This window comes from Lithobates pipiens, unplaced genomic scaffold (assembly GCF_037356315.1).
Source record: "Lithobates pipiens isolate NorthernLeopardFrog02 unplaced genomic scaffold, aLitPip1_a1.2 Scaffold_23, whole genome shotgun sequence".
In the NCBI taxonomy this organism is placed as follows: Eukaryota; Metazoa; Chordata; class Amphibia; order Anura; family Ranidae; genus Lithobates; species Lithobates pipiens.
In genome coordinates this window covers 217,353,106-217,378,445 of record NW_027507785.1, presented here as the reverse complement: position 1 = coordinate 217,378,445, position 25,340 = coordinate 217,353,106, and the positions used below count along the sequence as shown (strand labels likewise).

Here is a 25,340-nt window from a genome sequence, read left to right as displayed (position 1 = left end):
GTTTATTTTACACGGTTTCCCATGGGAGACGTTCACGCAAAACAGTGCGTTTTTTTTTTTTTTTTTTTTTTTTTTTTTATTTGTTCAATATACTTCAATATAGAAGCTGCAGAGAAGCATGTAATGCATTTTTGCAGCAATGTGCTTATTATTCTGCCCAACAAATTGGCCAAAAAATGCAAATCTCAGCAAAATCACATGTGCAAAAAGCGCTGCCGAAACAGATCAAAAGCAAACTGCATAGGTGTGTACCGAGCCTTATGCTGGCCACACCAATCAATTTTCAGACGAAAAATCTTTTATACCGTTTCTGAAAGATTTTTTTATGAATTTTTTCACTTGTTTTTAACATTGTTTTTAAAATTCATGTAATTTCTGAATGAAAACCACATACTGTCTGAAAATTCCTTTGACCAAGCAGTTTATTTCCAAATTTTCCCATCACTGGTTTGAAAATGAACATCGATTTGACCCCACTAATTAGAAAATCAAACGAATGTTCTTTAAAATTAAATTTTTTGATGGAAGACATTGTTTTTAATAAGAATAAAAATAAATTGATCTCAGAGTCTGATATTTACCACTACTTTGTATTATGGTTATACTGCAGGCCATAGTTGGCTCTGCAGTGTGTTTACTTTTATGATTTATTTGACTACATTGATCTTATTCGTTCATCACGATTACACGATTACACAAGTTCACTTTTGGTTGAATAAGCACTATTGTTTTTTTTGTCTGGTGTTTAGGTGAAGACACCCCTGTAGTGTGTTTACTAATTTTTTAATTTAGAATTTCTGGGTTTATTTTATTTATTTTTTTGTTTGGCATTTTATATAACTATATCTAACGTACTCAAATTTATAGGGGAAGAGTTTTATATCGTGTTGGTGGATAATATATCCTAAATACCTCTTTTTAACTATTTTTTTAGATCCCTCAGCCCTACATTACCCCCCCCCCCCCCCCTCTTTTGAGTTGGGAAGATAGGGAATCACCCCCTTCCGAATAATGCTCTAAATTAGAACAGCGCGACACCAATTCACCCTCACGTTACAATTAAGTGGATACGGCTTGATCCATCTCGGTGAACGCAGCAGTTCCTCGATTCATCAGATAATAGTGGCAGCGCAGGAATAACTACCTTATCATTTACCAGATTCACCCTCCGAATAGTATATACAGTATATCTCTTCTGTCTGTTCTCAGAGTGGATTAGATATTTTGCTCCCTAACCATATAGTTGATTATTTATATTTACCACTGCATAGCGATATTTAACAATACATTAACTTTTTTTTTTTTTAAAACGTTGCATATTAAATAAATTGTACACCACACTTTTATTTATTTATTTTTTATTAACGGATTTAATCGAAACTGTAATTGGCCAACTAATTATGAAAATTGTTAGTTGCAGCCCTAAAATCAGCAATGATTAGCTCTGTTTCTGTCATTCTGTGGAGTTGGCATGTGTGGTGCACGTGACAAATGTTGTGATTTATTGAGCTTGCAGGAAGATGTCTGCAGTGACATTTCCTCTTAGACTGTCTCCTGGTGTCAGCCAGACCTCCTCCCACCTATTGCTGTTTGTCTGAAGAATGAGTGGTTTCCCCTCTTGGGGGGGGGGGGGGGGGGGGGGGTTTGAGAGATGTCTCCAGTCATTACGAAACCATAAAGGTGTCACAACAACATTGTCATTTAAAGCCAATAAAACTATAAATATTTTTTTCTCCTTTTTCAGTCTGAGCCTTTTATATAATTGATTCTTTTAGCTTTTTGAAGCAGTTGGCACTATATCCGCTAATGAAATGAGGGCTTGTTTGCTCAAAGCCTTGACTTTCAGCTTTTTTGCGGATGCCTGCAGATTGAGTAGTCTGCCACCTTTCTCATATCTAATTCTGGCCATACACTAGCAAAAAAAATTTTTTTTTTCTGTCCGGTTAATCGGCACAAATAGAAATGAGTTTGAATTTTTCAGAGCTGGAAAATCCAAAGAACAGGTTGGAAAATTTCCGACGAACATTAATTTGAAAGGTTAATGTGTGTCCCACAAAATTCTGATTAATTTATGTCCATTGACTAGCAGTATAATTGCTATTTAAAAAAAAAAAAAAAAAATTTTGAATGGCCGTGACTGATACGGGTTAATGTCCATTAATGTGTGTTTAATAGGTTACCTGATATTACTTTGCTCATCCAGGAAAGGCTCCTCTGTCTCCTGCTTTCAGTTTATGCAAGACCCTAATTACTTGGCTTTGGGCACAGATTCCTGGTTCACTTTTAATAAAGAATTTGGCTTTTAATAGGAAAAAGCACACTGTGCTATAACTATTCTAGTGTTGTCAAACCTACTGGAGGTACCCTAGCCTAGACCTATCTTCTACGTTCTTACCATATTTATGCAGGTTTCCTCTCCCCACCAGTCCCCTATTGGATTATTAAGCTGGAAATAGGTATGGGACTGCACGTTCCCTTTAGCCACTAGTGCTTTTGTTTTCAATTTTAAATTTAGCATAGTATGTCTGCGGTATGTGAAGGGAAATTAACATGCATCCATTCAATGAACTGACTATAAGCTATATGCCTAGATTTATATAACTTGGTGATGGCCAGCAAGTCTCTGTAAAGGTTTATCTTAATTTTTTATTTTTTTCCAGGCTAAAACAAAAGGCTTTCCTACCACAGTAGACATTGGTGTCAAATATGCAGAAAAGCAGAAGAGACAGTTTAATGACGATAAACTAAAAGCTGGACAGAGTGTTATTGGTTTACAGGTAACCGCTTATTCTCAACTGCAAAAGAAAAAAGCAGACTTGATTTGTACAGGGTCTTTGTCAGTTACATTATTTTGGCCTGATTAAGTCTACTCATCCACAATCATGTGAGCTCCTCCTAACCTTATTAACTGGTGCTGATATATGTTAAGCTGTGAGAAATGTGAATTGTCCAATATGCAAAATGAAACGAAAACCAGGTTACGAGGGCTTTGCTGCACACCGGTGCCTTGTGCATAATAGTATTAAATACAACTCTTAAGGCATGGAGTCCTAAGTGTGTTATAGAGGAGGGAGTATATACAGTGGCTTTTTTTTTTTCCATTCAAACAGGTAATATTTATTGAACATCATTGCAAGAGTACAGTCACAAAGGTACATAACAAACATTAAAGAGGTGTTGCATCATGGCCATAACAGTAAAGGAAATACATTTCTTCAAACCAGTAGTCATCATACATCACAGACAAAGAACAAAGGGTCCCAGTAGTGACATGTTATTCATCGTAACAGAACATCAAATTCCCTCATCACACGTGGCTACCTCCTGCAACCATTTATCCCAGATTCTATGGTATTTAGCTGGACAGCCCCTGTTTTTATACAAAAATTTTTTATATGGGAGAGTAAAATTAACTTCCCGCTTCCAGTCCTCAACTCGGGGTGGAAGGGGCCTCATCCACTGTCTAGCTATCACCTTTCGAACAGAAAACAAAGTTTCCTGTAAGAAAGTGCTAGTAATTTTATCCAATACGTCAGGAAATATCCCTAGTAGACAGGGTTTGGGGTCGAGGGCCAAAGGGGAGGCCATGACATCATGTAGAAATGACACTACTTGCTTCTAGAGTTCCTGCAGTTTGGGGCAAGCCCAGATAAGATGGAAAAACGTCCCAGTCTCAAGGAAACACATTGAGCAGAGCGTAGATTGATTCGCATTATATTTAGCAGTCCTGAGTGGGGTGAGGTATGCTTTATGTACTATGTAGATCTGAGAGAGCCTGTCCTGGAGCCTAGGGGACACCAATTTGCACGTTTCCAGAGCCTCCTCCCATTCCTCGTCTGTCAGAGAACCCACATCGCCCTCCCAGCGGGACTTGAGAGCATACGCTAGTCTCGCCGAGACGGGGGCCGTAAGCATACCATAGAAGCACGAGATTAGCTTTTTGGGATCTGTATCCTTCACTATGGCGACAATAGGATTGGGAGCAGGCCGAGGCAATGACTGCGAAAATTGTGCTCTAAGTGCATGCTGAACCTGTAGGTATTGAAATAATAGTGTTTGGAACATTAAATTCCTCCTGCAGTGCCCGAAACGTTTTAATAACACCCTGGTGAATTAGGTGGTGTAGGTAGTATATTCCCCTCGATACCCATAGCTGTATACCCTGGAGCTTTTGAAGTTCCGGCAAATGTTTGTTATGCCAAAGTGGGGTATAGTCATTCGGCGATGCCACATTCAGTTTAGTGGATGCCAGATCCCAAATCCTTCTGTAATGGAAGAGCATGGAATGCTTACCTGGCCCCATGGCCGAGTTCCCCGCTCCTGTCGAGATAGCAGCAATCGGGTCATCTGCAATTTGTGCCCAAGTGGGGCATAGAAGAGTTAGAAAACGTTTATCTGTCTTGTCTATGTGGAAGAGTTGAGACAGTTGTGAGGCAACATAGTAAAGATTCAGATCTGGAAGAGCCATGCCCCCCATATCAGTCGGGCTTTTCAAAGCCTGCCAAGCAAGCTTGTGTCTAGCAGTTCCCCACACAAAGGGCCTAAGGAGACTTTCAAGGGATTTAAAGTATTTTAATGGCAAATACACCGGGGCATGCCACAACACATACAATAGTTTAGGTAATAGGACCATTTTAATCAGATTAACTCGTCCCCAAACCCCTAGGGGGAGGCGGGACCAGGCCTGAATCTTGGTACGTACCAGGGCAAACAATGGTTCTACATTCAACACAATGTAATCAACTGGGTTCCTAGAGACATAGACACCCATATACTTAATAGTGCAGACTGGCCTGAGACTGTCTGTGGAAAACTGTCAATAGGTAAAATTTGGGATTTTTCCCAGTTTATGCGGAGACCGGAAAAGCTACCGAACCATTCTATCATGTGGAGGGCCTTTGCAAGGGAAGGGCCAGAGTCCGCTAGGTATAGCAGCGTATCATCAGCGTATAGACTGATTTTCTCAGTAAGTCTACCCATCGCCAGTCCCCTGATCTCAGGGTCGGCCCGAATCGCCACCGCTAAAGGTTCAGCCGCCAAGGCATATAGTAGCGTGGACAGTGGGCACCCCTGTCTGGTACCCCTACCGAGGCCAAATGCCCGGGAAGACCATCCATTCGCCACCACCTTAGCCGTTGGGTGATGGTACAACAGTCTCACCCACCGAATAAAGTTCGGGCCGAAGCCGTACCCCGCTAGACACTTCCATAAATACTCCCATTCTACTGAGTCAAATGCTTTAGCTGTGTCAAGTGACACTACCACGCGCTCACCCATCTCCTCATGTGTTGCCTGAAGGTTTATATATAGCCTACGCAGATTGAACGACGTATTCCGCCCCGGCATAAAGCCCGCCTGGTCAGCCTGAATCAGACTGAGGATCACTACGTTCAATCTGGTAGCAAGTATTTTGGCCAGAATCTTAACATCTACCTGTAATAGGGATATTGGGCGGTAGGATTCCGGGAAACCCGGATCTTTTCCAGGTTTGGGAATCAAAACTATCGTTGCCTCCCTCATAGACGGAGGCAATGTTAGCGTGTCAAAAAGATTCCTATAAAGGTCGAGAAGCCTAGGCACCAGCACGTCTTGGTAACGGGAATAAAATTCAATGGGAAGACCATCTGACCCCGGTGACTTAGATTTTGCAAATCCCGCAATAGCTTCTACTATTTCATCGGTGGTCAGGGGGGCCTCCAAAGCCTGTACCTGCTCCTCCGTAACCTGAGGGAGGGAAACCTGAGCCAAAAAACGGTCCATCCGAGTGGTGTCGTTTGAGACTGTAGTGGTGTATAAGTCCGCAAAAAAGTCCCGAAACCTCTGTTACCGCAGAAGGGTCCCTGACCCCGCAAAGAAATAACAACCGGGGGTCTGTCTTCCCTGTGGACCAAATATGCCAGCAACTTACCAGCCCTTTCTCCGGATTCAAAATATTTTTGTTTGGAAAAAAAAAGTTTCTGTCGGGCCTTGTCTTGGTGCAGCTGAGAAACCACTCTCGACTGTAATCTAAGGGCATCTGCATTTGCCGTAGACGGGTCATCGACGTAGGTGCGTTCCCTGGAGCTCAATTCCGCTTCAGCCTCAACAATAACAGTGGCCGAGTCAGCCTTGAGTTTATTAATGTGGGCAGTCAGTACCGATCGGGCGTGTAATTTAAACGTGTCCCACACTGCTGGAACTGTTGCCGTGTGGTCATTATCCTCAAAAAACGTTTTCCATTCCGTCTCAATAGTGTCATCATCAGGCAGTAATGTCAGCCAGAACGGATTCAGTCGCCACGCCCGCGGGGGTCTACCTAGGGGTACGTCAAGCACTACAGAGTAGGGGCTATGGTCCGAAAGTAGTCTGGGGCAGAACAATACTTCCTTAAGTCTGGGAGTGAGTTGTTTAGATATTAGTATAAAGTCAATCCGGGAAAGAGAGCCGTGTGTGGGTGAGAAGCATGAATACTCCTTCTTTTGAGGAAATTTGTATCTCCAAGTGTCCACCAGGTGAACGGTGGTTATAAGCCTGGACAGCCTAGTGGACCCAGCTTGCCCCATCATCAGTTCAGGGGGCTTGAGCCTATCAAGAGAAGGGTTAAGCGTAGTGTTGAAATCCCCCAGCCAGATAACAGGAACCGCCTGGTGTCTGGACATAAAAGACAGTCCTTCAACCACCAACGTCATGGTAAATGGGGGGGGGGGGGGGGGGATATAAAAGGCCATAATAAGGTAGGGTTCCCCATACAGTTTAGCATGTAAAAAAACAAACCTGCCCTGTGGGTCAGTAAGAATTTCGCAAAGTTCAAATTGGACAGACTTGGCTACAAGTACCGAAACCCCCCGCGAATGAGACGTATAGGTGGAATGAAATGCCCACCCAATCCAAGGGCGTTTGAGGGCCATCTGCAGTCCACCCTCTACATGCGTCTCAACCAGAACCATCACTTCCGCCCTTTGTTTTTTGAGGAACGTGAAGGCTGCCGCGCGCTTAAATTTGTCACGCAGGCCCCTCACGTTCCAGGTAAGAAACCGTATAGACGCCATATGGATACATAGAAAGTAACAAGTGCAGGCAACCCACCTCCAAACAGCCCTCCCATAAACACACCCCAAAACAGTTGTGCTAGGTCAAGCCCGATCAGGGGCTGCATAGACAGCAGCAGTAAAAAACATTCAGGGAAAGCAACACTTAGTTTAGATACATACTCCAACACATTTATAGTAACCTTCTGCATGGAAACCCCAACCAACTCACCCCCCTCCCCCCACCCTACCCTGCACCAACCCCAACTCGTGCGGGTATATTCCCTGAAAAACCAAACACGTCTGGCTGGGAAAACCAGTTTCATGAAATCAATAAAACAGTTAAGAACATTAAGTTTGAGAGAGGGCTGTGGCCACCGGTACCAGAGGGCAAGGTAGAGTAGAACCCCCTGTATAGTGGTACACAGTGTTGAACAAGAAAAAGTGTCTGTCTGTTGCTGTCCAGCCCCGGTGACCATCTCCCTCATAGCAAAAAAAAGGCCCAGCAGACAATGGAGCAGTTTTTCGCTGCACCGTGCAATTAGACCGTAGGTCCAACATGTCTCCCCTTGCTCCGGGAGAAAAAAGAATAAGAAAAGAAAAAGTGTAAACCAAAAAAAGTTTTGAAACAAAGCAAACAGGAATGTACTGCAGAAAGGGTCCCTCAACAGGGACACTAGACAAAAAAGGGGAAAAAGTTGATGCATATACGTTGACACCAGCAGCATGTGCATATGTTCCAGATTCAAGAAGTTCAGCAGGTCACACAGCAGTAAGAGTTTAAAGAAAGAGAACATATGCCCCGGATGCAGGCACCCTGAGCAAAAATAGAACAGTTCAAAAAGATCACGCAATCTGTCACAGTTCCAGGATCCCAGGGGTGAGATAAGAAAAGTGGTAGCTTACATGTCCCAAGGAGTCTCAGGCGGCTCCATCTCGAGGCGCCCTGCGTTCCAGCCATGCTATGACCTCTCTGGGTTGTTCAAAGAAGAGCGCCCGGTCCCCTGCCTCCACCTTGAGGTGTGAAGGGAAAAGCATAGAGTATTTCACTTGCTGTGCACGCAATAATCGTTTGGCCTCCATGAAACCCTGCCGGCGTTTCTGGACGTCCGCGGAAAAATCTGGGAATATTGCAACTTTAGTATTGCCCACCGGGATATTACCCTTTTCCCGGGCCATGCGGAGGGCAGCATCTCTGTCCTTATAGTTCAGGAGTTTTGCGATAAAGGTGCGTGGAGGTGCACCCTGAGGTGGAGGCCTGGCAGGCATGCGATGCGCGCGTTCAACCGCCAGCATGGGGGAGAGACTCTCTGCCATAGGTACTTATCAGCAATTGCTCCAGAAAAGTTGTGGGGTCCTTACCTTCAGCCCCCTCCGGAAGACCAATCAGTCGGATATTGCATCTGCGTATGCGGTTTTCCATTTCGTCCTGTTTAGTAATCAGGAGGTCTATTTGCTTCTGCATGTGGTCAGTGTCATTTTGCAGAGGTGAGAGAGCATCTTCCACATGGCTGATACGGGTCTCAGTGTCCCTCACCCGGTCCCGCAGCTTCTGGAAATCTTGTCTTAATAAAGAAATGTCCATTTGCACCTCCTCAATCTGGGATGTAAGGGACGTGCGGCATAATGTAATTGCTTCAAGAAGCCTGTCTGTGTCTCCCGCCACCCGCGGCCCTCCCGGTTCCTCCGCGCCGCCATGTTCCTCCCCCTCCTCACTCACATGTCGGTGGTATTGGGACAGCCGTGCCGCCGCTGAGCGCTGAGATTTTGAGGGAGACATATGCTCCGGAATGAAGGGACGCCTGCCAGATGTATTAAGGTGAGTATCGGTGCTGTGGTGTCACAGGATCAGCGTGGGAAACAGGATTCCTCGGCGGAGCTCCGGAGACACGCGTCCTACTCCATGCAGGTTCAGGCCACGCCCCATATACAGTGGCTTTTAAAAAGTCTACACACAGTTAAAATGTCAGGTTTCGGTGATGTAAAAAAATTAGACAAAAATAAATAATTTCAGAACTTTTTCCACCTATAAACTGTACAACTCAATTGAAAAATAAACTGAAATCTTTTGGGGGTGGGAGTAAAAATACAAAACCTAAAATGTGGTTGCGTAAGTGGGCACACAGCCTCTTATAGCTGGGGATGTAGCTGTGTTCAGCATTAAGCAATCACATTTTAACTCATGTTAAATAGGAGTCGGTGCACACCTGCCATCATTTAAAGTGCCTCTGATCAACCCCAAATAAAGTTCAGCTGTTCTAGTAGGTCTTGAACAAAAACGACTGGCACAAACCCAATGTAATCATAAACACTTATAGCCCTATAATTGAGCACCTGTAATTATGGACAACCGTAAACAGTCCTTAGGGCAGATCAACTAGGATGGGTCCAGTATTAGACTAGTGGTGGCAGCTGTCCTCGGATAAGTCAACTCTGTGGGGTAGAAATAGGAAGAGACAAAGGAAGCACCACCTGAGTGTAGTATTAAACCAAGCAGTTTAGTGTAGGAGTAAAAACGCTCACAAGATGTAAGTATAAAACAAGCTCATCTGGTTCTGGGGGTGCTCTCATACATCCCCCAAACACTGCGCTGCGCCCAGAGGGCACTGGTGCTGTGGAGAAGCTGGATGTCATTCTGGAACCACAGGGAAGCCAGAAGAACCACAGTGGAGCACATGGCGGATGTGATGTCACCAGAGGCAGGGAGGCAGTCGAGACACACAGAAGGCACACGGGTACGGACAGGCTACGCACTCAGAGCTTCTGCCCCTTCTACTGGTCCTCCCAAAATTGATGAAAAGCCGAGAAGAAAACTGGTCAGGGAGGCTGCCAAGAGGCCTACAGCAACTGCAGGAATATCTGGCAAGCACTGGCTGTGTGGTACATGTGACAACAATCTCCCATATTCTACATATGTCTGGGCTATGGGGTAGAGTGGCAAGATGGAAGCCTTTATGAAAAAAAACAAAAACATTTACCAAGCTACATTTTGCAAAAACACGTCTGAAGTCTTCCAAAAGCATGTTGGAAAATGTTCTGGTCTGATGAAAGCAAGGTTGACTTTTTTGGCCATAATTCCAAAAGATATGTTTTGGCGCAAAAACACTGCACATCACCAAAAGAACACCATACCCACAAGTGAAGCATGGTGGTGGCAGCATCTTGCTTTGGGGTTTTGTTCAGCTGGAACAGGGGCCTTAGTCAAGGTAGATGGAATTATGAACCGTTCCAGATACCAGCCAATTTTTGGCACAAAACCTTCAGGCTTCTGCTAGAAAGCTGAACAAAGCATACAGCCCAATCAACAAAGGCATGGTTTTACCAGAAGAATTAATGTTTTTTTTCAAAGGCAAAGCCAGAACCCAGTCCTGAATCCGATTTTGAGGTGATCTGAAGAGGGCTCTGTACAGGAGAGGCCCTCGCAATCTGACAGATTTGGAGTTTTTGCAAAGAGTGGGCAAATATTGCCAAGTCACGATATGCCATGATAGACTCCTACCCAAAAAAACTGAGTGCTGTAATGAAATCAAAAGGTGCTCCAACAAAGTATTAGTGTAAGGGTATGCGCACTTATGCAAACATTTTTATTTTTTTATTTTTACTTAATTTCACCTGAAATATTTCAGTTTGTTGTTCAACTGAGTGGTACAGTTTATAGGTCACATTAAAGGTGGAAAAGGTTCTGAAATTATTTCTTATATATATTTATTTTACATCACAGAAACCTGACATTTTAACATGGGTGTGTAGATTTTATTTCCACTGTAGATATTCCATCCTATTGCCACAGTCCTAAAGGCTGTGTGTGTGTGTGTGTGTGTGTGTGTGTGTGTGTGTGTGTATATATTTATATTTCACATACATCAAACCTAGCAGTGCAGTTTTTCAATACCTACTGGGCCCCTTGTTTACATTTTTTAACTTTGGCCTTTAAGTCTTCTTAAAAGTTGAGCAGCCCCTCTGATGTAACACAAAAAGCCAAGCTTGATTTCTTTGTTAAAAGAACAATGTAGTAATACTGTGCTGTAGTGTGATAATGTGTTTCAACCTTTACTGGGTCTCCTCAAATGTGTTTTTGTGTTTTTTAAACAAATTTGAAAGACTTAGTAAAGCCTCGATGACGTGTGCTGGCAACAGTCCTGCATGAAGGAGGCTTTTGTTTTTGTGCCTGCATCCACCCGGGCTGCACGGAAGCAGCATATGAAAGTTGATGCAGTCAGAATTTGAGGCATGCAGGTGCATGGCTCCAAAAGCAGACAATGAGTTGGTAGTGCATTCACTTTTGCATAACTGTCAAATTTTGACAGGCAGTTGTCTGTGCAGCCCATGGGTCTGCATTCACTTCAGTAGGCTGCTGCACACAGCCAAAAAAATGAAACAGAAGTGGGACTTGAAATATGCCACTGAGAGCGAATGTTTGAAAAACGAATAGAATATCATTAAAAATCATGTTTTATTACAAAGAATAATGTGTAAAACTACCAGTAGGGTGCACAATAGAAAGCTTAGAAGCAGTTGGAAAAGCATGAAATGAGGTTGTTACAATAACGTGAACGGTTTACGCATTTCATGGAATTTCCCACTTCCCCAGGACTATTTCAGTTATATAGCGCCATCAATTTACGCAGCGCTTTACATATACATTGTACATTCACATCAGTCCCTATCCTCAAGGAGCTTACAATCTCTAAGGTCCCTAACTCACATTCATACATACTAGGGACAATTTAGACAGGATCCAATTAAACTACCATCATGTCTTTAGCGTTTGGGAGGAAACCGGAGTACCCGGAGGAAACCCACACGGGGAGAACATGCAAACTCCAGGCAGGTAGTGTCTTGGTTGGGATTCGAACCAGCGACCCTTCTTACTGCTAGGCGAAAGTGCTACCTATCTACACCTTTATGAATAATCCATAATCATTAGGAATAAACTTGCTGAAAGGAAAACCAGAATAAACAAAATGCATAAAATACAACAAAATGTATTGTTTCACAAAATATATTTTCCTATCCCTCAGAGGGGGAAGGGAAAAGGGAAGGGGGGTGTTTAAAGACCTCCCTCACACTTACCAAAATTCGGTTATGGGCATAACTTTCAGAATGGGGGGGGGGGGGGCTGGAGAGAAGAAATAGTGCCCACAAGCTTGTGGGGGGACCTTACAAAATTCCCAATGGCTATAACAAACCCAAGATGCATGCAATAGGAGTCCCCGTAATATCTGTAGAGAAGTGGTCATCAACCCTGTCCTCTTCCTCTGGGCCCACTAACAGACCAGGTTTTATGTAGGAGGGATGCGGACTAGAATACTGCATTTACGAAGCAGCAAATGATATCATCTGTGATGTATTTCAGTTATCCTGTAAACCTGGCCTGTTAGTGGGCCCTGAGGACAGGGTTGACGACCACTGCTGTAGAGTATTCAAAGCAGGGAGCCCAGTCCTACCCAAATGTGAGACTGAGTATATCCTAAATAACTAGACGCAATTGCTGGGGCTAGGGTGTTGGTAGAAGATCTAGAAAAAATACGGGTATACAATGTAAATATAATAACTCTGCTCCAAACGTGTAATATAATATTTATCCAGTTGCAGTCACTTTGTTCTCTGTGGATTGTTTAAAACAAGTGTTTGTGAGTGACCACGCATGGTAATGGCACACTTTGTTATCAGATGGCACACTGACAAAACCATAAAGGCCCACAGAAGCTCCCCATAAACTATGTTATAAGAAGTGGAGAAACATTTCCTAATTGACCAATTGCACTCCACTAATTCAGAGATGGCAATCTGTTTCAAAATTGCGGCCCAGTACAAACTGCCCTACCAACATGATATAGAACACCTTTAAAGTGACTGAAGTCTTGTGTTTGTTATTTTTATTAAGAAAAAAAAGTTATACTTACCTGCTCTGTTGCATTGGATTGGCCTGGATCCTCCTATTCTCAGGTCCATGTTTGCTGCCCCTGGCCCCTCCCTCCTGTCGAGTGCTCCCACACCAGCTTTCTTTGGGGGCACCTGAGCCAAGCTGCAGCTCCGTGTGACCCATTCAGACACCGCGCTATTCTCTCGCTCTCTGTGTGTGTGAGATTGGGCTCGGGTAAGTATTTGGAGGGGGGGACGGGGGGATTGTGCTCCACACAGGCGGCTTTTTATCTTAATGCATAGAATACATTAAGATTAAAAGCATCATACCTTTTATAAATGCTCGATGTTAAATATGGTGCTCGGGGTCCCCCAGTGGCCACCCCCCACACTGTGCTATGCTCCCAGGGTGTTGGGACAGGCTCCTCCCAGCTCTCCAATATGGAAGCCAGAAGCAATGTTGATTAGGCCTGGCATGGTACCGGAAATTGTCACAACGGTCAATAAATATACCACACAGTTGATAAAATGCTTGGGTTTGATTCTACTTTTGGTTTGATCACTAGTTTCTCCCATCAAAAAGTAATTTGCCTAATTTAAGCCCCCCTCCCCATTCTGGGAGCTATGCCTGTACCACAGTGGTAAGTGTGGGGAGGTATTTAACCCTCTCCCCTACCCTTATTCCCCCACCCCCTTTATCAATAGTTTTCTACATTACTCTTTGTATTAAGATTTGATGATTTTACAATATTCTGTTGGTTTTTCATACATTCACTCCTGGTGGCATATTTTTCATACATATTCTTGGCATATTTAAAGTGGTTTTAAACACTTACAAACCACTTTGACCTACAGGTAAGCCTACATTAAGGCTTACCTGTAGGTCCAAAACCTACACGGTTTAGGAGATATTTGCCAGAAGACAGGCACCGCTGTCTATGGTGCATAGGCGCACTGAGTGCGCCGCTGTTAACGGCGATATGCTGCGAGTGGTGGCCCCCGTGCGCGGGAGTGACGTCATCGCGGCTTCGTCGAATGACAGCGGCGGAGCAGCGAGACCCACCGAGAAGATGGCTGATACGGACTACAGGGGACAGCGGTGACATCGCTGGCTCCTGTGTCAGGTAAGTGACACATAATGGACTACTATGTGATGCATAGTAGTCCATTATGCTTTACCTTTGCAGGGAATCAAAGGGGAAGTAAACTCATCGGGGTTTACTTCCTCTTTAAAGCCCCACTTCTTTGTTACATTTTTTTGGTGGATGCTATCTAATAATGCTCTCGGCAGTGTAAATGTATGTCATTTTTCATTTTGTCTACTTGCACCACTCTCTGATCAACTTGTTCACATTATATACTGCCTGCACTTAGCTCGGTGTGCATGTAGGTACAAATGCCACGATCATGCATTACTGGTGCCAGCACCCATGTGAAATGAGACGTAAAGGTTGAATCATATATTTAATGCTTAGCATTAGAAGAAATGATGTGTCATTTTATGTTGGTGCTTGGTTGGTTGGTGGTGTGTTTTTTTTTTTTTTTTTTTTTTTTTTTTTTTTTTTTTTTTTGAAAGGCCTCCATAATGGATGTGCAAGAGTTAATGAATTGTTCACCATGAGGCAGCCTTTGGGAAGGCGATTTCTGGATGAGCTGATCAAATGGTTTTATTGAATGTGGAAGTACACCCGGCAGAATTTTTTTTCCTCTTTTTCCGTAGATGGGAACAAACAAATGTGCAAGCCAAGCAGGAATGACGGCCTACGGTACAAGACGGCATTTGTATGATCCAAAGATGCAGACTGATAAACCATTTGACCAGACGACAATCAGTTTACAGATGGGAACAAACAAAGGTGCCAGCCAGGTAAATAGCCCAATCAGCGCCAATAATTATATGCACAATATATTGCTGTTTCTTTCATTGATGCCAGGTAATGTGTGCATGTTGTATAGAACTAATATTCATTTTTAATAGTTGAGCTTAAAGTGATACTAAAACCTCGTTGAGTGTGTTGTTGTTTTTTTTTTTTTTTTTTTAAGTTAAAAATAACCAACCGTGGTTTTTACAGAGCAGCCTGGATTCCTGTTTTTCTCGGGTCCCTCACCAGCTCTCCTGTTCAGTGTCCCCATAGCATGCAGTTTGCTATGGAGGCAGCCGAGCCACAGCTCCATGTGTTCATTCAGACACTGAGTCGTAGCCTTGATCTGCCCTTTTCTCACTTCATTGGCATACTGGCAGCAGTGGGAGCCAATGGCGCCATGCCGCTGTCTCAGCCAATGAGGAGCCCCCCGGGCAGCCGAGACACTCCTACAACATCGATGGAAAGAGATGAGGCTCAGCTAAGTATTGGGGGAGGGGCTGATGCACACAGAAGACTTTTTTAACTTGATGCATAGAATGCGTTCAGATAAAAAACCTTATGCTTTTACTACCACTTTTTTAACTACTTCCTGCCCGGCCTATAGCAAAATGATGGCTGGGCGGTGGTTGTTATCTGACTAGGCATCATATGATGTCCTTCAGGATAAAAGCCGCCACGTGCCCGTGGGGGGCACGCATCGCAGCGATCAGTGGTGCAGTGTGTCAGTCTGACACACCGCTACACCAATCTTTGTAAAGAGCCAGTGGAGGCTCTTTACCACGTGATCAGCTGTGTCCAATCACGGCTGATCACTATGTCAACAGGAAAAGCCGTTGATCGGCTTTTCCTCACTCGCGTCTGACAGCGGCTCTCCTGACCGGGGGGGGGGGTGTTTGCGCTGATTATCGGATGCCCACACCAGGACCACCAGGAAAGGCGGCAAAATGTGGATGGCCAGATATAGATATAGATATATATAGTATGTATGTATATGTACCCCATGGCCATCCACATGTGCAAATTATGCCCAATCAGTGCCCACAAATGGGCACTGACTGGCACCATTATAACCTGTGATGCTCAGCAATGCCACCCATCATTTCCCATCCGTGCCATCCATCATTGCAGCATACCAGTGCAGCCATATCGGTGGCCGTCAGTGCAGAAGAAAACTTGTGTGCAAAAAAATTTTTTTTTTTTCCTTCAAAATTTGAGTGTTTTTTTTTTTTTTTTATTTGTTGCGCAAAAAAATACAAACCGTAGAGGTGATCAAATACCACCACTCTATTTGTGGTAATAAAATGATAAAAAAATTTCTTTGGGTACAGTGTTGTATGACCCCGCAATTCATTCAAATTGCAACAGAGCTTAAAGTTGAAAATTGGCCTGGGGAGGAAGGTGTCTAAACGCCTGGTATTTAAGTGGTTAAAGGTACCATTTTGTCCTAAATATTTCAATCACTAGATCAGTTTTTTCCCCCTCTTACCCCTATGCAATATTTTTTTTAATATTCATAATGTACATTATACTGCAGTAGAATTGATCACATAAAACATGCTCTCTAACGCTTTAACTTCTTCAATACAGGGCATTTTTATCCACTTCCTGCCCAGGCCAATTTTCAGCATTCATCGCTGTCACACTTTGAGTACAGTGCAGCATGACCGCGCAATTGTCAAATGCATTTTTTATGCATTTTTTTTACTTTTAGTGGTATGTAATCACCGCTGTGTTTTTTTTAGATTGTGCTAAAAAGAAAATGGACCAAAAAAAGTGTGTGGGTTTTTTTTAATCACTGATGGGGCAAGTGCTGATGAGCAGGCAGAGGATGGGCAGTATTGCTGGGCACAGACTGGCCTCACTGCTGGGCATTGTTGGGGCTGCACTGATGATTGGTTCCCTGATTATCTGTACAGATCTCCTCTGTGATGTGAAGAGGTGTCACTGTTCGGCTCTCCTATCCTCACACTGCCAGTGTGAGAGCCGATAAAAGGCATTTCCTTGATTACATGTGATCAGCTATGATTGGACACAGCTGATCACATGGGTAAAGAGCTGCATCATTGGCTCTTTACTGAGATTGGGGTCGGGCCATGTCCTGGTGACACAGCGTGCCCGCGAACGAAGTGCTGCACCCTGATACTGTGGCAATGTCTTATGATTTCCCAGAACGGAGCATCCTGTCCGCTGTCATTTGTCTATACGGTGGGCAGGAGGTAGTTACGAAACATAGCGCTCAGTAGTAGAGTGAGTTACTAGACCTGTGTGTGGCTTAATCCTGCTAATGTCCAGCAAAACTAAAGTATTTCTTTTACTTTGAACTTTATCTTTCTACCAAATCTATTCAATGTGGGAGAACGTTCATCTTTGTAAATTGTTTACAACTGCACCCACCCTTGAACTAGCCAAAGCTTCTAAGGTGTGAATAAATGAAATTCTGCTTCTGTGCTTTCTGTAGCATGCTGCTTAGCTCTTCCATTGGCAACAACTCGTATAACTCATTTAATGCACCTCATTTGAAAAGCTTGTAGACCTTTAAGCGTTTATGTAGATCTTCAAATTCCACATGCTTTAAGGTGTTTTCAGGTCGCACTTGATCAGTATTGACCTCCTTCAGCTTTAGGCCTCGTGCACGCAGAACATTTTTACAGCTGCTGTGGGGTGTCTGACGCGGTGTGTGTGTGTGTTTCTTTTCCCGGCCTCTAACCGCTCCTCCATGTTAGCCTGTGTCCATGCACACATAAACTTTCAGAGGTGTTTTTTTATACTATAGGGAGTGTTTTTACGGAAAGAAACGCTAATACCAAAAACTGATAAATGCTATTCAAAAATGCAGCTAATGGCACATTTTTAACGCTGCTTCTTCCTGGCAGCAGCGCTGGTGTTTTTAAATGCCCTGTGTGCATGGGGCATTAAGCTGCTTTTTGCATGGACTTGCCTGGAAATGTGGCAGCTCTGACATAAGAATATCTGTCTAGCAGGGAACACTTGCGTGATTGTAAAGCTTTGAACATTTTTATTAAAATAAACGTGTCATGCTTATCTACTCAGCCCTGACTCTTCTTCTGGTGCCCCCCCCCTGCCGGTGCTCCTGGTGCCCCCATAGAGCATTGCTTTCTATGGTGGTACTTGTGGTGGCTTGCTTCAGAGCCGCCACTCCCGCCACCAACATTTTGTGCTGCTATGAATCTGCCCAGTGATGAGTGAGAGCAGAGAGTGCAGCTGTTCTCTGCACAGCGCTGGATCAAAACCAGGCTCCGCTAAATATAAGCGGGGTGAGGGGGAGATCCTGTTAGACAACGGTTTTTACCTTCATGTATAGAATGCATTAAAGTAGTAAAAACCTTTTTGGCTTTAGGCCCCTTTTCACACTTGTGTGACCCGATTTGTGCGTTTTTGCAGTAATTTTGACGTGACTTGAAGTGATGCCTGTGTAATCTTAATATCTGTGGACCTCAAAGTCATAACAAAGTCGGCCCAAAATAGTGCAGGGACTACTTTGAAGTACTCATTGACTATTCATGCAATTTTGCAGTCCCAAGACAAGTTGCACAAGTGTGAAAGAATCCTTGGCTTTAAGCTGTCCATGCAATAGTAGATTTTTGAACAAATGTAAATATTTCTATGAGCATTTGTATGGAAATTCTCCACACATTTGATGACCTGACAAGTGTCAAAAATACATAAACATTTTTATTTTGGTTTTAACACTTTATCTTAGAAGGAATCCAATTCCCTGATAAAGAAATTTTGTGCGTTTGAGAAATTTTCTATCCTGCACCTTCATATTTTCTCATCCATATGGTCAAGAAAGAACCTTAATTTAACTCCACTAATGATTAGACGAACATTCTCAAAAACAAAAATTTCCAGTGAAATTCTACTCCTGTATAGCCAGCTTTAGTGTAAGCCCTTGTACACATGGTCGGAGATTCCGACAACCAAATCCGTCGGATTTTGTCCAACGGATTTTGTCCGAAACTGTTGCATACACACGGTCGGACAAAGTTGTCGGAAAATCCGACGTGATGACGTTATTTCGTTACGACGGGACTACGTTCACGCTAGTAGCCAATAGCTTTGGTGCAGGAATTTGAGCTGAGCATGCGTGGAATTCTTTACACATGATCGGAGTATGACAAGTTGGAAAAACAGTCCGATGTAGACCACACAGTCGGAATATCCGACAAAACGGTCCGATCGGACACATTCCGTCGAATCTCCGACCGTGTGTACAAGGGCTAAGACGTGGCTTCACACCATACTGTGTGGTGCCTTGTTGTGGCATTCATTCTAAATAGGCTACCTTAACCACTTAAACTCCGGAAGGTTTTACCCCCCCCCCCCCCTTTTAGGCCTCATGTACACTGGACGTTAAAATAACACTATAAAAATGGCAGTAGCTTTGCCATGAGTTCTTGCAATAGTATTTTTTATTTATTTTTTTATTTTTTTTGCATTCACGTTTTTTCTTATTTCAGTGGATCAAAAATGTTAAATGCTGGTGATCAGCGTTTTTTTATATTGGACCGTTTTTACAGCTGAAATAACTCCTCTCTGAACCCACTGGTTTTGGGTTCAGCCAAAAAAAATGCCCCTGCCAAAAACTGCTAACAGCCTGTGTGTGCATGGACACAGTATAACATGATGGGGAGCTTATTTACTCTTGAAAAAATGTCTGATGCCAAAAACACCCAGTGTGCATATTGAGGCCTTATGACCAGGGCATTTTTTTTTTTGCTTTTCAGGACTGTTCTTACAGTAAGTGGCAATTACGCAGTAATCTAACACTACACAAAATAAACTTGTATCATATCATTTTTTCACAGAAATAGCTTTCTTTTGGTGCTATCTGATCACCACTGGGTTTCTTATCTTTTATTTTTTTTTATTATAAACAAAAAAGACTGAAATCTAAAGTTTTTCTACTTTGTTATAAAACATATCCCAAAAAAATGTCTTCATAAATTTAAGCTAAAGTGTTATCTGCTACATGTATTTGGTAAAAAAAAGTGTATATTGGTTTGTGTCAGTTACAGCCTCTACATACTATGGTGTATTTACTGGAATTTACACAGCTATACTGTGATCAGTGATTTACACTGACACTGGCTCGGAAGCGGTTATAATCTAGGGGCAATCAAGGGGTTGACACCGAGCCTAACAATGTGTGCTGCCTTTTCTTCTTTTTTTATTTTTTTTTTTGATCTGCCCATTTTTTTTTTTTCCTCCCTGCTTTTCAGGGAGAAAAGGCCAGATCGCTGTTCCCTATACAGAGTTTTGTGTGTTTTGTAAACACAGAACATTGTGTGTAATTGGACACAGCCTATCAGCTGACTTCAGCCAAAATCATTGGTTGAAACCGGCTGCCAAATTTGTGCTGTGTCCAATCACAGCAAGGGGTGCCTGTACCTACTGCCTGTTAGCATTATATTTACTTTGAGCAGTTGGCAGGTAGTTAATATAACAAGTTGACCAACAAAGCGCTGTATGTTAACTTACCTCAATGGAACAGTTTGGTATAATCTGGGCCTGATCTCTTGCAGTACCAGAGTTGTGAAAAAATAGTTTTGCGATAATGTGGAGATATCTGAAAAGCTATGGAACTGCGAATACAGATTAATCTGCAATACTATGGCCCTTTTTGTTTCTTTACTAGGCTGGTATGCTGGCACCAGGAACAAGACGAGACATCTATGATCAGAAAGGAATTCTTCAGCCCATCGACAACTCCACAATCTCACTACAAATGGGCACCAATAAAGTGGCGTCTCAGAAAGGAATGAGTGTATATGGCCTGGGCCGGCAAGTGTACGACCCTAAATACTGTGCCGCCCCCACAGAACCAATCATACACAATGGCAGCCAAGGGACCGGCACAAATGGCTCAGAGATCAGCGACAGCGACTATCAGGCAGAATACCCTGAAGAATACACAGGAGAGTACCCAGATGACTACCCTAGAGATTACCATGGCCAGTACAGTGACCAGGGCATAGATTACTAGGTCTATACAGTCTCCTCAGTATTAGTTCTTATTTTATTCAATGAAGACCAAGCTAGCCTTGTGTAATTTTTTTTTTTTCTGTCTTCCTTAAACACTACTATGCTTTAATACGGAAAAAGAAACAAATTGCCTTATGTACATTCCTTATTTCGTCTCTGCCTTGTATCCCTAGTTGCCTTCTAGTGCTGAGATTGAGGTTACCCGGCAGAATTACCAGGAACTGCATATGAAGTAAAAGGAATACTGTGAATACGGAAGGGAGATTTGTACAGTCAGTTAAGCTCGATCAGGACTATACATATTACTGCTATACATATCATGTTGCATCCTAGGTTTAATAAGTCTACATAAGTCTTTGTATTTTTTTAATTGCCAATGGCTAAGGTAACTTTTTTAACTAGTTGAAAAAGTTTTCTATTTCCATTTAGTGTATTTTAGGTGGTTTTAAGTAATGTAGGCAGTAGCCATGATGTGAAGTGAGCATTTTCTTTGGCTAAATGTTTTTATTACAATATGGCTGCCTTGACTAGATGGTGTGTTAGCAGATGCACTCTATTAGTTGCCTTAGCAGAGCTCTGATCTGCTTCTTCTTCTTCTTCTTCTTCTTCTTCTTTTTTTTTTTTTTTTTTTTTTTTTCTCCTGCCCTCGGGACCATGTGTATAGCAAAACTGCACCAGAAGAAAGTACTAGAATAATGTTCCCAGTAGTTTGTAAATGGTTATACATTCAGTTCTCTTCCCACCTAGACAAATTGCAGACACCGGTCTTGTTTGTAGCTGTGCTGTCTGAGAGAGATGCGATTTGTGAGGTATATTTTTTGGTGGTACAGCGGGTAGTGATATTGTCCCTTTTTTTGACTGGCTTTGGGTGCAACAGATTAGCGATTATTCAGTGAAAATAGTGGTTAGGGGAAGACTTGGATAAATAAAACTGGAAGTAAGGAAAATCTGCAGTGGGTGGCTTAGTCTTCCTACATTGTGGTTTGGGGATTGCTAATGTACTTTCTCGGTCTTCATTTGAATGGTGTTGTACCTCCCAAGGACCCATTCCCACCACTGCATTGGGAAATTTTCTACATGCTGCATTAGTCCTGTGAGGTTCTAATTCAGTAAGTTGAATACAATGATATAAAAATCCAATGATATAAAAAGTCCATTTCTACTGTAAATGTTAGTGAGACTAATCCCTAGAAAATGGCCATCAAGTATACAGTTTGTGGCTGCGAACACATCTCTAAATTTCATACTGCAAGGCTACTTTCTGTTTCCGTGTCCCTGTGACTGGGCATATGGAGTCTGGAGGAAGGATCTTACATTTATGGCTAGTTGACCAGATTTCTCTAGCTTTATTCTGGTATTACTGGAAGAACTGGGTTTTATTGTTTATATACTTGCTGTAGGTCGGTGTTTCCTAGCCCTCTTACCAGTAACTGCAATGTGTCACAATTTATTCCCCAAAAAGAAGGCGGCACAACTCCAAACACTTTAGTTCAAGCTTCGTACACCAAGATGTTTAGGATGTCCAGCTGATCCTTGGTAAAAGGTAAACGACCCAACAGAAAACCTTTTATTAACAAAGTGCTGCACCAGCTGACGTAGCGTGACTGTCATCAGTTTTCATTGATACCTTCATGCTGTCACTAGCTTCAAACAATGGTTCAACCCATAAAATGAAAATGACTGCCTGCAATTTTATGTTGAGTGGCTAGTAACTACAAAAACTTGTGATTTTATAGTTTGAAAGGCAGGGTTTTATCTTCAGACTGTGCAAAATATTTTAATTTTTACTTTAAATGGCAGTTTATTGGTGTCTTTTAATCCAATAGAAGACTTGATATTTGCTAGGATTACTTGGTTAAAATGTTTAACCTATATGAAAAGTCAATCCACACAGCAGAGCAGCCATTGGTTGCAGGCCACCGCATTAGGTGCTCCAGCAAGGTCAATAACAGTTTAATGTGTTATGCACATAAACTTTTTACCTGTGTACGCAACATTCCAGCATGAAAATGGTAAATCATGTTCTAACTTGGCCTGGCAGGAAGATTTGAAGGTTATAACAGGTGAAAGGACCACATATTCAGAGATGCAGAAAGTGTGCCATTTATATTCCTGTGCTGCTGGCAGGAACATCATGTGCTTTGTAATCTGCCCTGCAATGTTTAGTTATCTTATGAAGGGAACATGTACAAAAAGTCTGGACCATGCAGATGTCTTATCTCCATTGCTCAAAGGTCCTGCAGCAAGTCATGTTGCAGATACCCATTGGGCATAAAAGGATTTTAATGACGGTGCATTTACAGTTGTCTGTGCCATAATGTACCCATGTAGATGTGCTTAGTTTCTTTTATGTGTATTTATTGCCACATTTCTCAGCATAAACCGATCCCATTGTATTTTTTATAAATAAATTTTGATATTTTTTTTTTCTTTGGAGATCTCAAACTGTCTTTGGTTTCATTTTGTTTCTGCATTTTAGTTGACTCAACAACTTACCTGCTTCATAAAGGCCCAAAACATAAAGATCATGGGGGTTAAAAAAAAAAGCCCCATTTACTATTTTCGGAAAAAAACCAAAGCAAGCTGTTGACAGGTATCATCTGAAATATGGGAAGAATAGTTTGCCAAGCACATAGCAAAGCCCAGAGAATTGTCCAAGATCCATGGATGAAATCCAGATGCTGGTTAAAGCAGAGCTCCACTCACAAGGGGAAGCTCCTACAGTGGGAGGGAACCTAGAGCTCCTCTTTAAGCAGCAAACGGTGACCAAAAGCTGCTCCTATATGGACTTTAACAATAAAAATGGAGTATGCCAGCTTAAAGTAACAAAGTTGGGGGAAAAAATATATTTTGGCTAGTAAAAATGCTTTGGATTTTAAAAATAAGCTGTGCATTTTAGTGCAAGGAACCGATTTTCGATCTGAGGAATGTAAGGCTCATTTCTGATGAAAGTCTAATCAAAAAGTAAAATCATAGAAGGTGACCTTTCAAATAATCATGGCTAGGTTCATTATAACCTACTTCATGTATTGTGCTAATCAGTTTGGCTTCTGACTTTCAAAGATGTCACACAGCAGTGTGTAGGTTGTTGGCTAATGGCAGGTAATACAAAAATCACATATGAAATGGCTTTAGCTAGCCACATTTGGAGAGCGCCATTTCATAAAGCATGCGAGGCACTTTACCTTATTGAAATGAGCAATTCCCTCACCACCATCTATATAAGAAAAAGAGGGAGAAGGGGGTCGCGTCGCTGTACTGTACTTCAGGAACTTGGCCAGGATATAGGCTAGATAATCATAGACCCTGGATTATAAACTGGTACCTTCAGGCTTCTTTAATCCTTACAACTGGGACATCCAAGATCGGTCCTAACTTGGGGGGTGACCAACATGGCAAACAGACCAACATAACAAAACTGTTCAAGAAGGCCTAGAGCAGCCTGTACCACATTATGCCTAAACTGGCATCAGAAGATGCTGGAACAGCCACCTGGTAGAATTGAACACATTTTATGAACAGAAGCCCGTGTGGCAGCCTTGGGAATCTGAGAAAAAGATGCCTGGTGCTGAAAAGCCATGACGTTTTTTAACAGATCTGTTAGAATGTGCAGTGACGGGGATGGAATATATAGGCTTTCACAGTGCTCGATCTAATCTACCTACCAACAGTGGAACCAAATCCAAGGAGACTGGTAGTAGATGTGCACTACACCCTGAACAAAGAAAGGATAAAGAATGTTCACCCCCACCCCCGGTGGGTGGGGTCACAGATTCTGGTGCATTCCTGATGATTGATGGAAGCCATGGCAAAGTGGATACTCAATGGGTATCCCTTGCAGAAGGAGCTCCAGAAATTAGATGGGAAGAGCAGCTTCAACAATGTTCCATGCACCAAGAGGGTGTTCAGGACTGCATCTCCTGGGACAAAACAGTTGTATGACTGTTGGGAGACATGCCCATTGACAAGGGAAATGGAGCATGTTTAGCGCATGAACTGAGTGGGGAGTTAGAGTGCCAAACTACGACTTGTGTCCCTGAAAATGACACTGAACCCACAGATTGTATGAAGGCAATATCATCTCGGGGTGAGGCCAGTCCCCATGCAGGACAGTACCAGGAAGGTCTTCACTGGTTTGGGGAATTTCAGAGATCCCATACTGGACACCTTAGCATGAGCAGACTGGGGCTGCTTCAACTCTAAGCAAATGCATATATCACCTGTAAGAGTAGCCAGTTTCCTTCAGTTTAGAAAATGTTTCAGAACTAGTGGTGTCCTGAACTGATGCATCCTTAGAAACTCCTTAGCTCAAAAGCAAAATGAGACTCCATGGGGAGGCTGGAGGGACAGGGTTGTGATCTACTATCTATGCCCTTAATAAGGCAAGAATCCTGCCCATGAATGCTGGCAGAAATTTCCTTAATGGAAAGAAAGGAGGCAGCCAGTATAGCCTGTGGGCTGACTGACCTGAGAAAAGCAAAGAATCAGAATGGTGTGGTAGTCATGTAAGCATAGGGTACCTTTTTTGCCCTGAGGTGCAAGGAGCTAAAGGTGAATTCCTGAGCTGCTGATCCTGCCAGGCCCCTTGTTCCTACAC

At 42.8% G+C, this 25,340-nt stretch overlaps 1 protein-coding gene across 1 annotated transcript in view; it reads left to right on the top strand.

The window, feature by feature from the left end:
• The window catches only part of CNN3 (calponin 3), a 74,105-nt gene extending 50,917 nt beyond the window's left edge, over positions 1-23,188 (top strand). The window contains exons 5-7 of the mRNA XM_077452857.1: positions 2,661-2,777; positions 14,593-14,739; positions 20,397-23,188. Of these exons, the coding sequence (XP_077308983.1) occupies positions 2,661-2,777; positions 14,593-14,739; positions 20,397-20,744 (612 nt within the window). The 3' untranslated portion in view covers positions 20,745-23,188. The remainder of the gene's footprint in view (positions 1-2,660; positions 2,778-14,592; positions 14,740-20,396) is intronic.
• Positions 23,189-25,340: the final 2,152 nt, after the last annotated feature.